The sequence below is a fragment of the Stomoxys calcitrans genome, chromosome 1 (genome assembly GCF_963082655.1).
Source record: "Stomoxys calcitrans chromosome 1, idStoCalc2.1, whole genome shotgun sequence".
Taxonomy (NCBI): domain Eukaryota; kingdom Metazoa; phylum Arthropoda; class Insecta; order Diptera; family Muscidae; genus Stomoxys; species Stomoxys calcitrans.
In genome coordinates this window covers 162,934,553-162,948,346 of record NC_081552.1, presented here as the reverse complement: position 1 = coordinate 162,948,346, position 13,794 = coordinate 162,934,553, and the positions used below count along the sequence as shown (strand labels likewise).

At 37.0% G+C, this 13,794-nt stretch overlaps 1 protein-coding gene across 1 annotated transcript; it reads left to right on the top strand.

The window, feature by feature from the left end:
- The first annotated feature begins 268 nt into the window (after window positions 1-268).
- Window positions 269-12,221, top strand: LOC106094726 (carboxypeptidase N subunit 2). Its single transcript, XM_013261962.2, has 3 exons — window positions 269-897; window positions 956-1,368; window positions 11,156-12,221. The coding sequence occupies exons 1-3, from the start codon at window positions 654-656 to the stop codon at window positions 12,128-12,130; spliced, it is 1,632 nt and encodes a 543-aa protein (XP_013117416.2). The 5' UTR covers window positions 269-653; the 3' UTR covers window positions 12,131-12,221.
- Window positions 12,222-13,794: the final 1,573 nt, after the last annotated feature.

Genomic DNA, 13,794 nt, shown 5'->3' with positions numbered 1-13,794 from the left:
ATCCTAACCTCAAAAAAATCACCCTTTATATAGCTATCGTACGATTTGCAGTCGAACACAGCTATAATTGAACATTATTTGTTTCAAATACTCGAAAACACCTAAAATTTCAAGAGAATAAAGTTCAAAATGTTGTCCTACGATAAATCGACGCTTCATCACATTTGAAACCAATAGTGTATAGGGTGCCTTAAGAACAGTGTGATCGATTATTATAACTCAATGATCGATACTCGAAGCACGACACGTTTGATTGATCGTCAAAAAATCACCTCTAACCAAATAAAAACAAAAACAAATGCAATATTTTATTGAAAAAAATCCATTTTATTTGGAGAATTATTGGAGTAAACGATTTATATAAAATGTTATGCCTTCCATTTCGGATACAACAATCTTTAGAAAGGCCTATTTCTGCAATTCATTATATTTGCCTTTCTCCAAGGAGAAGTTCCAGCAACTAGACTTTTTTAATTGGACATGGAAATCTCTAATATGCGACGCAAGCAAAAATAAAAAAAGAAAAAACCGGTTTCCATGAGTTTGCTTGCCATCATTGGATTTTAACAATGTGCATTCAGTACTAAGTCAGAAGTCAAAGAAATCACATTCTTATTTTCTCGGAAATAGGTTTGGTTTTTTTTTTAATCAAGATGAGTCCACATGTATTCATCTTGTTGCTCATATTGGCCATTATAAGAGCACACACCGCCAGTTTGTATACAGTGCCACAGTGTTCCAATTCAAAACTTGTACCACATACACAATACGGAGAATATGAGAAACGAGTGATATGTAGTGGTATACAAAGCCTAAAAGACTTGAGCTCTTTGGTGAAAAATGATTGGAAGCAGCTGATAATTTTTAACCCCGAAAAACAACAATTTTTAATTGACGGTAGTTTAGTATACACATTGTCCTTGAAGTCTAAGGAAATAAAAGTTTATTTTTTTAGATGTTCAAGATATATTTAGTCCTTTGGAGCACTTAGATTTATCACAGGCCGGGCAGATTTCAATCGACGACACCGGATTCAAGGCATTGACAAATATGCTGACACTGAATATCTCTGGCTGTGAAATTGAATCATTGAAAGGCTCCCATTTTAATACATACAACAAATTGGAAAATTTGGACGCAAGCTGGAATTTTTTGGAAGAACTTAGTTTTGATCTAAAAAGCAAAATCCTTTACTTGCAAAGTGCAAATTTTTCCCACAACGCAATCAAATCCATTGAACAGGACTCTTGGCAAGTATTTCAGAAACTAAAATATCTGCACTTGGATAACAATGAACTAAGGACGGTGAACTTTTACAACTATCCACAACTGCAAATCTTATCTTTGAGTGATAATCAAATTGTTGAAGTAAGTATGGAATTTCATTGTATATTATATTTTCGATTTATTCATCACTACTGAAAATGATTTTCCAAACTTTAAAACTAATACACTCCACTGTGGTCCGATCTGCACTATATTTGGTATCGATATCGACTCGGCCTTACTACAACTAACTATTTCAAATTTCAAACTCAGATTCACTTTTAAGGGCTTCCAGGCATTAGATCGAATAGGCAGCTATATCCAAGATTGCGCTTCTATGGACCATTTCCGGTTCAGGCATTGAAACGTTAATTATAACTCACAGTTCCAAATTTCAGCGAAATTGAAAATAAATTCGTCTATTATTTGCCCAAACCCCTAAATCAGGAGATCGTCTATATGGCAACTTAATCCAAATGTGATGCGGTTGAAGAGGAGTCAACCTAAACTCACTGCTCCAAATTTCAAAGCAGACTAATAAACACGCATTTTTGTGGCTTAAACTACACAAGCCCAACATATCCAAATTGCATTAAATTGGATAACAGATGCGCATTTCATTAGCTTGTGAGATCCGTATGTATGGCCGACATGTTTATCCAAATCTAATCCGATCTGGCTTGTTCGTGAAGTTAGCACGCGTATGGGCAAAATAGGAATATGTGCAAAATTGTAGCCCACTATATTAATTTTGGAGGGTGGTTGTAAATAGACACACCAACATCGTTAGGTTGAAAAGAGGTTGCGGATACTAATCCGCCCCATGTCACCATGGCCATATGCCTAACCCAGTATGCTCTTTAAATACTATTATGCTCTTTAAATACTAACAAGTAAAAGCGTGCTAAGTTTGGCCGGGCCAAATCTTATATACCCTCCACCATGGGTCGCAATTGTCATGTTCTTTTTCCGGCATTTCTTCTTAGGCAAAAAAGGATATAAGAAAAGATTTGCTCTGCTATTAGGGCAATATCAAGATATGGTCCGGTTTGGACCACAATTAAATTATATGTGTAAAATCTCAGCCAATTCGAATAAGAATTGAGCCCTTTGGTGTCTCAAGAAGTAATATATAGAGATCGATTTATATGGGAGCTGTATCAGTCTATAGACCGATTCAAGCCATAATAAACACCTATGTTGATGGTCATGAGAGGATCCGTCGTACAAAATTCCAGGCAAATCGGATAATAATTGCGACCTCTAGAGGCACAAGAAGCCAAGATCCCAGATCGGTTTATTTGACTGCTATATCAGGTTATGAACCGATTTGAACCTTATTTAATATAGTTGTTGGAAGTAAGAATTAAATACGTCATGCAAAATTTCAGCCATATCCAATAGGAATTGCGCCCTCTAGAAGCTCAAGATGTCAAGGTCCAAGATGGGTTTATATGACTGCTATATCAGGCTATGAACCGATTTGAACCATACTTGGCACAGATGTTGGATATCATAATAACATACTTCGTGCAAAAATGCATTCAAATCGGATAAGGATTGCGCCCTATAGAGGCTCAAGAAGTCAAGACCCAAGATCGGTTTATATGGCAGATATATCAGGTTATGGACCGATTTAAAACATACTAGGCACAGTTGTTGGATGTTATAACAAAACACGTTGTGCAAAATTTCATTCCAATCGGATAAGAATTGTGCACTTTAGAGGCTCAAGAAGTCAAGACCCAAGATCGGTTTATATGGCAGCTATATCAAAACGTAGACCGATTTAAACCATACTTGGCGCAATGGTCGAATATCATAACAGAATATGTGGTGCAAAATTTCATTCCAATCGGATAAGAATTGCGCACTCTAGAGGCTCAAGAAGTCAAGACCCAAGATCGGTTTATATGGCAGCTACAATATATCAGGTTATGGACCGATATAGCCCATTTACAATACCAACCGACCTACACTAATAAGAAGTATTTGTGCAAAATTTCAAGTGGCTAGCTTTTTTCCTTCGGAAGTTAGGGTGCTTTCGACAGACAGACGGACGTCGACATAAAATGTCGCGACGATCAAGAATATATATACTTTATGGGGTCTCATACGAATATTTCGAGTAGTTAGAAACAGAATGACGAAATTAGTATACCCCCCATCCTATGGTGGAGGGTTTAAAAAAGCAACATCGAGAAAGAAAATCTAAGCTAGGATTTAAGTGATACTAACAAAATCCCTAATTGTTTTCCATATCACGCCCGTAAGTCGGTTCATGTCTAGTACTGTGTCACCACCTAAGTGCCGTTGTCCGTTAGCCTCGAAAGCCGGGCAATGACAAAGGAAATGCGGCAACGTCTCATCATCTTCCCCATATGCGCTACACATACTATCACTTTCCGCACTTATTTCGCTTAAGTGAGCTCGTAGTCCTATGTGTTCTGTTATGATACCAAGAGCTTTACTGACCTCCTTCTTACTTCCTGATAGTAATTGCCTCGTCTTCTCATAATTCGGAGCTTCCAATAAAATTTTCGTTTTCCTACCGAGCCTTTCTCTATTCTATAGTGCTACGTGCGTGTCGTCGCCCACACCTGATCTTTAACTTCGGACTGCGTTTCTCCTAAATGCTTCGAGTTAACCAAGTATTGATCATTTGCTTTTTCGTTCTGCCAGGCTCACTCTGTTCTTTAGCTTTGATTCATCCGTGTAGCTTAAACTTCCAGAGGGCAATACCAGAGCTCCGTCAATCCAAGACTGTGCCGTAGGAAGCAGTGCCTTGCGCTCGACCTCAAGTGTCGTCTCAGGTAATCGATCCGAAACCTCGACTATACCGCAGTGATGTGACCAGCTTCTATCCCTTGTCCCATAGCCTTAAGTCTCATAGCCGCAGTGACTGTCTCACACGTAATGTGTATGTGTGTCGGTCGGATATCTAAAACACCCTCCAGTGCTCTAGCGGGCGTAGTCCTCATCGTCCCGACTATGCCAAGACAACATGTTTTCTTAACCTATTGTATAATCCTTACGTCCCACTACTGAGACGAAAGTAAATATTGGTTTAATTTAATTTTTAAGCCTCTAGAGGGCGCAATTCTAATCCGATTTGAATACAATTTTGCACGACGTGTTTTGTTATTATATCCAACAACTGTGCTAAGTATGGTTCAAATCGGTCCATAACTTGATATAGCTGCCATATAAACCGATCTTGGGTCTTGACTTCTAGAGCCTCTAGAGTGCGCAATTCTTATCCGATTGGAATGAAATTTCGCACGACGTGTTTTGTCATGATATCCAACAACTGTGCAAAGTATGGTTCAAATCGGTTCATAACCTGATATAGCTGTCATATAAACCGATCTGGGATCTTCACTTCTTGAGCCTCTAGAGGTCGCAATTATTAACCGATTTGCCTGAAATTTTGTACGACGGATTCTCTCATGACCATCAACATACGTGTTTATTATGGTCTGAATCGGTCTATAGCCCGATGCAGCTCCCATATAAATCGATCTCTCTATTTTACTTCTTGAGCCCCCAAAGGGCGCAATTCTTATTCGAATTGGCTGACATTTTACACAGGCCTCCAACATATAATTTAATTGTGGTCCAAACCGGACCATATCTTGATATCGCTCTAATAGCAAAGGAAATCTTTTCTTATATCCTTTTTTCCCAAAGAAGAGATGCCGGGAAAAGAACTCGACAAATGCGATCCATGGTGGAGGGTATATAAGATTCGGCCCGGCCGAACTTAGCACGCTTTTACTTGTTTTGCCTAAGAAGAAATGCCGGGAAAAGAACTCGACAAATGCGATCCATGGTGGAGGGTATATAAGATTCGGCCCGGCCGAACTTAGCACGCTTTTACTTGTTTTGTTATGATTTTTAACGTCTGTGCCAAGTACAGTTCAAATCGGTAGTTAACCTGATATAGCTCCCACATAACAATAACAACCAGAACGGTAAGGTCACGAACAGTTTTGCAGTGTAAGAAGGAGATTAAAAGCTTCTCTGAGGATGGGAAAATCTGCATCGTTTGGGTGCCGGGCCATAACGGAGTAAGGGGAAATGAAAAGGCGGACGATTTGGCGTTAAAGGCCAGAGGACTGCCGTCAATAAACTTGGTTAACACGAAGCCTTTCGGGTCGACGCTGTCTGAGTTAAGGGAGTGGGCGACGGATCCAGATCGTGAGAAGGCGGGGGTATTACTAAAAGGAATAAGAAGGAGGTAAGTATAGCTATTGGTAGACATGTAGGACTACGAGCTCACTTATGAAAATCGGTGCGACAAGTGATAGCAAATGTAGGGCATGCGGGGAAGATGATGAGACGTTGGAACATTTCCTTTGTAATTGCACGGCTTTTGCGTCTAACAGATAAGGGCACTTAGGTGGAGACACAATACCAGGCATGAACCAACTTCGGGGAGTGATATTGAAAACAATTAAGGATTTTGTAAGTAGCACGGAATTCCTAACTTGAAATTTTCTTTTAAGAGGTTACTTTATAGTTTTTAGAGCGCACATCAAGCCGATCACTGGCTTATGTGTATGTCCACAGCGTGCATCCCCTTTTCAACCTAACCTAGCTCCCATATAAACCAATCTCCCTATTTGACTTCTTGAGTCCTTACAAGCCCGATTTTTTTCCGATTTGGCTGAAATTTTGCATGCGGTGCTATGTTTCTACTTCCAACAACTTTGCCATATCAGTCCATAACCTTATATAGCTCCCATGTAAACCGGTCTCTCGATCATCCTTGTTCGGTTCGTAGGATCTTTAATTTTTGCTGGTTTGACAGAAGTTTGGTATGTACAATAGAATAAAATTATGCTCTTCAACTAAATTTATTTTGCATACATTTATAACAGAATCCATCGTGGTTGGATCTCAAGATTCGGCCTGGCTGCACTTAGCGCGTTTTTACTTGTTATTTAAAGTAATTATTAATGTTTGCCTTGTATGGCCTGTCAAGTGTTTTGATTCCTTTGGACATTTTTCCCAAAGGGAATCGAAGATTTTAGTTTCTAAAATCAATCACAATTCCTTGTACACATAGCCATTGCGGCCATTGATATTGTAGAAGGTGGCGAAAAGTCTTTCGTCAATTTTATTTCTCTGCTAATGCCCACACTGTCGTGGCTACATTTTTGCTCATATCGTTACTATATGAAAACAAGTAAAAGCGTGTTGAGTTCGGGCGGGTCGAATCTTGGGAACCCACCACCATGGATTCTGCTAAAAATGTATACAAAATAAACTTATGCCCTTCAACATAATTTTATTCTACATACCAAACTTCTGTCAAACTAAAAAAAATAAAGCTTCTACCCACCGAACAAGGATAATCGAGAGACCGGTTTATATGGGAGCTATATCAGTTTTTAGACTAATTTGGACCGTACTTGGCACAGTTGTTGGAAGTCGTAATAGACAACCCATGATATATTAACGGTAGTCATTTTACGAAAACAACAGATTATTAGCAGTTAGCCTACTCTTCTGTAATAACAGCAAAATTAACTAACAATCAGCAGATAGTGTTTACTGTTTTCGGCAGACTTTTTTCTATGAGTGTGGCAGCTATTCCAATCTCTAGATTAAACATCTTTCAACTATGAAGGAAACTTTTAAAATTTCGCCTTATTAGAATATTTTATACAAAATTTTTTAGTAAATAATGTTTTTCTTAAGAAAATATCACAGTATTTATCTACTCCACCGGTTTTGTCAAAAAGTTAAACCGGTTTTAGGATAAATCCGATTTCTTGATCACCCTACATCTTCTGCTATTTTCAAACAGCAAAATGTTGATTTCATCCTCAAAATGCCAAAAATACTTTAAAAATCGTATATATGTTTGCTAAAGGGCTTCAGAATACAATTTTACCAATCTTTCCACATTTTGATAATATTTAAAAGATTTGAAATAACACCAGACAAAATTTTTCGGTGCAGACCATGGAGGTGCCAACAAGACTCGCCACCGTCACATATGAAGGGTGTTTTTTTTGATGTTAGGATTTTCATGCATTAGTATTTGACAGATCACGTGGGATTTCAGACATGGTGTCAAAGAGAAAGATGCTCAGTATGCTTTGACATTTCATCATGAATAGACTTACTAACGAGCAACGCTTGCAAATCATTGAATTTTATTACCAAAATCAGTGTTCGGTTCGAAATGTGTTCATTCACCGTAACGTTGCGTCCAACAGCATCTTTGAAAAAATACGGTCCAATGATTCCACCAGCGTACAAACCACACCAAACAGTGCATTTTTCGGGATGCATGGGCAGTTCTTGAACGGCTTCTGGTTGCTCTTCACTCCAAATGCGGCAATTTTGCTTATTTACGTAGCCAGATTCAACCAGAAATGAGCCTCATCGCTGAACAAAATTTGTCAAAATTTGAACACATTTCGAACCGAACACTGATTTTGGTAATAAAATTCAATGATTTGCAAGCGTTGCTCGTTAGTAAGTCTATTCACGATGAAATGTCAAAGCATACTGAGCATCTTTCTCTTTGACACCATGTCTGAAATCCCACGTGATCTGTCAAATACTAATGCATGAAAATCCTAACCTCAAAAAAATCACCCTTTAGTACGTGTAAGCCAAGAATGTCTAAAAAAATATGTTTCGCATTTAACTACGTCCACACAGTGAATGTTTTATTCACCAGATGCCAATCCGAGAGACTTTTTATTTAAGCCATTTTAGAGTGGAAGGTGAGGACTAAATATTGGGTTGCCCAAAAAGTAATTGCGGTTTTTTTTTAAAAGAAAATAAATGCATTTTTAATAAAACTTAGAATGAACTTTAATCAAATATACTTTTTTCTAAAGCAAGCTAAAAGTAACAGTTGATAACTGACAGAAGAAAGAATGCAATTACAGAGTCACAAGCTGTGAAAAAATTTGTCAACGCCGACTATATGAAAAATCCAATTACTTTTTGGGCAACCCAATATATGCCAGTATGGTTGCGCTGAAGAAATGCCGTCGGATTACATGCTAGCAGACTGCCACACTTTTTTGACCGATTCGTAGCAACAGTCAAGGCAAAAAGTGTTCATATCAAGCAGGGGTGAATGGATTCTGAAATATGAATTACCTCTTCACATTTTTGTTATTTGAATCAGGAAAAAACATTTTCACACAAAGCAAGTAAAAAGGCGTTAGGTTCGGCCCGGCCGAACATTGGATACGCACCACCTCGGGTATATATGTAAACCACGTTTTGTCATAATCCGGTGCAAATGCATAATTAATGGCCCGATAGCATCTATATCGAAATATGGTCTGATTTCGACCAATTCGGCACGGACATTGAGTGGTCATTGTCATTGTTCAATTTTGTAGAAGAAAGTATTGGTCATTTTGGTAGCTATATCTAAATAAAGACCGATCTGAACCATATACGGATGTCGAAAAGCCTAACATAAGTCACTGTGTCAAATGCTCCTTTTATGGGCCCAAAACATTAAATCGAGAGTTCGGTCTATATGGCAGCTATATCCAAATCTGGGCCGATCTGAGCCATATTGAAGAAGGATGTTGAACTCACTGTCCCAAATTTTGGCGAAATCGGACAATAAATGAGCCTTTTATGGGCACAAGACATTAAGTCAAGAGATCGGTTTCTATGCCAGCTATTTCCAAATCTGGACCAACTTGAGCTAAATTTCAGAAAGATGTCTAGGGGTCTAACACAACTCACAGTCCCAAATTTTCGCGACACCGGACAATAAATGCGACTTTTATAGGCCCAAAACCTTAAATAGAAAGATCGGTCTATATGGCAGCTATATCCAAATCTGACCGATCGGAGCTAAATTGAAGAACGATGTCGAGTGGCTTAATCTGTCTATATGGGAGTTATATCATGATATTGTCCGATATAGTTCATCTTTGAACTTAACATGCTTATTGACAAAAAAAAAAAAAAGAATATATCCACAGTTTCAGCTCAATATCTCTATTTTTAAAGACTGTAGCGTGATTTCAACAGGCAGACAGACGGACATGGCTAGATCGTCTTAGCTTTTTACGACAATAAAGAATATACAATATATGCCTTGTAGGGTCGGATATGGATATTTCGATGTGTTGCAAACGGAATGACAAAATGAATATAACTCCATCCTTCGGTGGTGGATATGAAAATGTGGATGTTGGAATTAAAAACACTTCGTGTCAGCTGCCCTGTATTGTTATGAATTTAAAAATGTGTACACCTGTTGTTGCCATGGTTCATCACTTTTTATTCCCCTTACTTCCGAGTAGTATTTTGGTTAAATCTGCGAATCATTATTATACCCCCCACCATAGGATGGGGGTATACTAATTTTGTCATTTCGTTTGTAACACTTCGAAATATTCGTCTAACATCTCATATGATATTTTAAGTCGATCTAGCCATGTTCGTCCGTCTGTCGAAAGCACGCTAACTTTCGAAGAAGTAAAGCTAGCCGCTTGAAATTTTGCACAAATTCTTCCTATTAGTGTAGATCAATTGAGATTGTAAATGGATAATATCGGTCCCTGTTTCGATGTATCTGCCATATTAATCCGTCTTGAACCGATTTGGCTGAAATTTTGCACATATCGTTTTAGTATGAGATCAAACAACTGTGCCAAGTATGATCTAAATCAGTCCATTACTTGATATTGCTGCCATATAAACCCAAAACCCGGTTAGACTTCTTGAGCCGCTGTTGTTATCTAATTTGGGTGAAATTTTGCAGTCCTAGACAGCGCAATTCTTTTCCAATTTAGCTGAACTTTTGCATATGCTTATTATGGCTTCCAACAACTGTGCCAAGTATAAACCGATCTCCCAATTTGATTTTCTGGGCCTCTTGGAAGCGCAATTATAACTCGATTTGCCTGAAATTTTGGAGGCAATATTTTTACCCTACACCACGACTGTGGTACAGGGTAAAATAAGTTAGTGAATTTGTTTGTAACACCCAGAAGGAAGAGAGATAGACCCATTGATAGGTATATGGATTGACTCAGAATCTCTTTCTGATTCAATTTAGATTGTCTGTCCATGTTAATTTGTGTAAAAAGTGCAGGCCGAAATATTCATCGGACCATCTTAAAATTTAGCACAAGCGTTTTCTTGAGCCTTGTAAAGAAGCCTATTGAAATTGGAAAAAATCGGTTTAGATTTGGATATAGCTGCCATATATATGTTCATCCGATTTGGACTGAAATGGCAATAACATCGTCATTTGTAAACCGATTCTCACAAGGGATTCTATTATGTCTCGGTGAATTTTTTATTGGTGAATTTCATAGAAATCGGTTCACATTTCGATATAGCTTCCGAACATATGTTCGTCCTATTTGGACTAGTATTGCAATAATTTGGTAACCGATTCACACGAAAATTGGTACAAAAGATTAACTCATGACTCAATAACCGATCTTCACAAATTTGGTACGAAGGTTTCTCTTATAACCCATCTGATGACTGATGAATTTTATAGAAATTTATTCAATTTTAGATAAAGTTCACATGTTTATGCATCTCCCGATTTTCACTTTTAAGGCCTTTGCCCACCCATTTATCAGTCGATCTTCTCAAAAATTTGCACAACGATTTAATCTATGGCTTCTACAATATGTACGGATTTAGACCGAAATTCTACATTTCCTATATGAGCAAATTTTAAATTCGACGACTTATTTGGAAAAGTCACTCGAAGAACTTGACAAATGGGATTCATGGTGGAGGGTATATAAGGTTCCGTCCGGCCGAACTTAGCATGCTTTTACTTGTTAAAAACTCTCATTGCTCCCTATTTGAATAATGAATAAGCATTATTTTATTAAGCACAACAATTATGAACACTCTTTTGCAGCTCACAACAAAATCTTTTGATGGCCTAGAATCTATGCAGGAATTTATAATGACGAGAAATCCATCGAACTTTATCAGTAGCCACACGTTTAGAAGCATGACACAACTAAGGATCCTTAATATATCGGCCAATAGTTTGGAGTTATTGAACGCAGATGTGTTTTTCGGATTAGGCCGTTTGTTGGAATTGGATTTGAGTTCTAATAATCTGCAGCAATTAGCCGATGGACAATTTAAGCATTTAACAAAATTGATGTTTTTAGATCTTAGTCGGAATAGCTTAAGTGCCTTAAATTCAACGGCTTTTAAAACTCTATCGTCTTTAAGGAAGTTGTATCTGCACGAAAATGATATCAAGGAAGTGGGACCAAATACATTTGCCCAACTTATAACTTTAGACACACTTGATTTATCTCAAAATGCGATTGAATATTTGGGGGCTGATATTTTTGGAGCATCAACATTGCCGCGTCTTAAGAAGTTATGGCTAAAATCCAATAACTTAAAGCGATTACATCCTTTAGCTTTTTCGTCTTTGCCCTTCATACAGTACCTGTCTTTGGGCAACAATGAGCTAACCTATCTTGATGTGAGAATGTTTGCTCCAATGCGACGCTTAGACAAGATTCACTTGGGTAATAATCTCTTAGAAGTCATTGACCCGGAGGTTTTTGATAGTCTGTCTGACGTTGGAGAGCTGCTGATTGACAACAATCGTCTATCGTTTCTTCCCGATACAAATGCCACATTTCCCAAGCTACGTAAAGTCGCAGTGGAAGGCAATCCTTGGCAATGTCCATGCTGGGATGAATTAACTCGACTTTTGGAAGAGCGCCAAATTGAATATGTTCGCGAACAAAGTCCCTACTATAGTGGTAAAAAGCCACTATGCGTGGTTACACCCGTCGAAGCTTGCGTTAAGGATCTAGACATAGTGAGAAGATACGAAATTGAAGAAATATTCAATCGTGGCTGAATAAATTTCATTATTAGCTTATATTGTATCTCTAGTGTGTAATGTATTTATTCAATAAAAAATATTTATGTATGTGTTTATTAACTTAAAATTTTGACTTACCTGCCAGTCGATTAGGTGCAAATTTGTTTTTTCTGCAACCGATTAAAAAAAGTTGATTTGTTTTTCAAATTTTCTAAACAAATTATTTTCTTTAGGACCACTCGTTTAAGTGCGAATTATATTTAACAACAAATAATATTTGGAAAGATTTCACAAATTCTTACTAAGATAATTTTGTTAACCGGCCACAAAACTAAATATAATTTATGAGCACATTTCAGACACACACGTTGAAGAAAACGAGTTTTTTTTACCCATACAAGCAAAGAAAATTACACTGCAAAAAAAATGCTCACCAAAACTTATGATTTTTCTTATTCGTAGAATTTTAGCAATAAAATCGAGCCAAAGAAGCAAAACTTTAAAAATGTGCTATTTTCAAATTTAATTTCCTTTTCACTTACGGACATGACCATCCGTTTCAAATTTTGATCGCTGATTGATTCTTATTTTCCGTAGATGACTGTCAAATCACTATTATCTGAAAATTTTTTTTTGTAATTTAGCATCCTAACCAGAGATGGTCCGTAAGACGATTTTTTAGGTTTCCGACTGTCAAAAAGTTGTAAAAGTCGAAAACGTCGTATACTTGTATAAAACGTAGAAAAAGTCGCAAACGTCATAAACTTTAATAACTCAGTGTAAAAGTTTGATTTTTAACAAATATTATTGTCACTTATTTGTTGTATATAGAAGAGTTTATATGTAAAAAAATTTCGCAATAAAAGAAATATTAAGTTTTTTTTTTAATTTTTGCATTTACAATTTTCACACAATAAATTGGAAATATACGCAAATTTCAAGTCAATTTATAAAGTAACGTTTAAGGATTTTTTTGTGAAGCAAAAAATCAATAAATTATTAGTTTTCATCAATTATATTTAGAAATTGCAATTATTTTGTATCCTTTTGCAAAATTATTTGCTTCTCCCGTTTTAATTTGCTTTTTGAAAGCTGTTGTAAACGACATATGTTAAAAATGCATGACATCTGAGGAAGTGTCAAGTGAAATGGTACATGGAGTGTTAATTATGTTATTCAATAACAATACTTAAAAATAACATTACTTATTCAATAAAATACTTAACACGCCATCTTCCATTTCACTTGACATTACCTCACATTAGCATACTTAACACGCCATCTACCATTTCACTTGACACTACCTCAGATGTCATTCATTTTATAACAATATTGGTAAAAATCGTGTAAACCTACGGTAGCTTTTTCTAATTCTGAACCGATTTTTTCCAATTTCAATATTGTTCGTCTCCAGGAGGAAAAAATTACTTATGCCAAAATTTTTAGTTAATCAGATCAAAAATTCGACATATTTTCGTTCGAATTTTTTTTTCTGTCAGAAACCTAGTTTTTTGGCTAGGTTTACGACGTTTTCGACGTATGTAATATACGTCGGAAATGTATGTCATATACGTCACTGTTTCTGACAGGCCATCTCTGATCCTAACTTAAACAAGTAAAAAGGCGTTAAGTTCGGCCGGTCCAAACTTTGGATACCCACCACCTCAGGTATATATGTAAACCACTTTCATCAAAATCCG

Coding starts and splice junctions, on each gene's coding strand:
- LOC106094726 (XM_013261962.2), top strand. CDS start 654: ATGAGTCCACATGTATTCATCTTGTTGCTCATATTGGCCATTATAAGA. Junction 898..955: donor ACAACAATTTTTAATTGACG/GTAGTTTAGTAT, acceptor TTATTTTTTTAG/ATGTTCAAGATATATTTAGT. Junction 1,369..11,155: donor GTGATAATCAAATTGTTGAA/GTAAGTATGGAA, acceptor ACTCTTTTGCAG/CTCACAACAAAATCTTTTGA.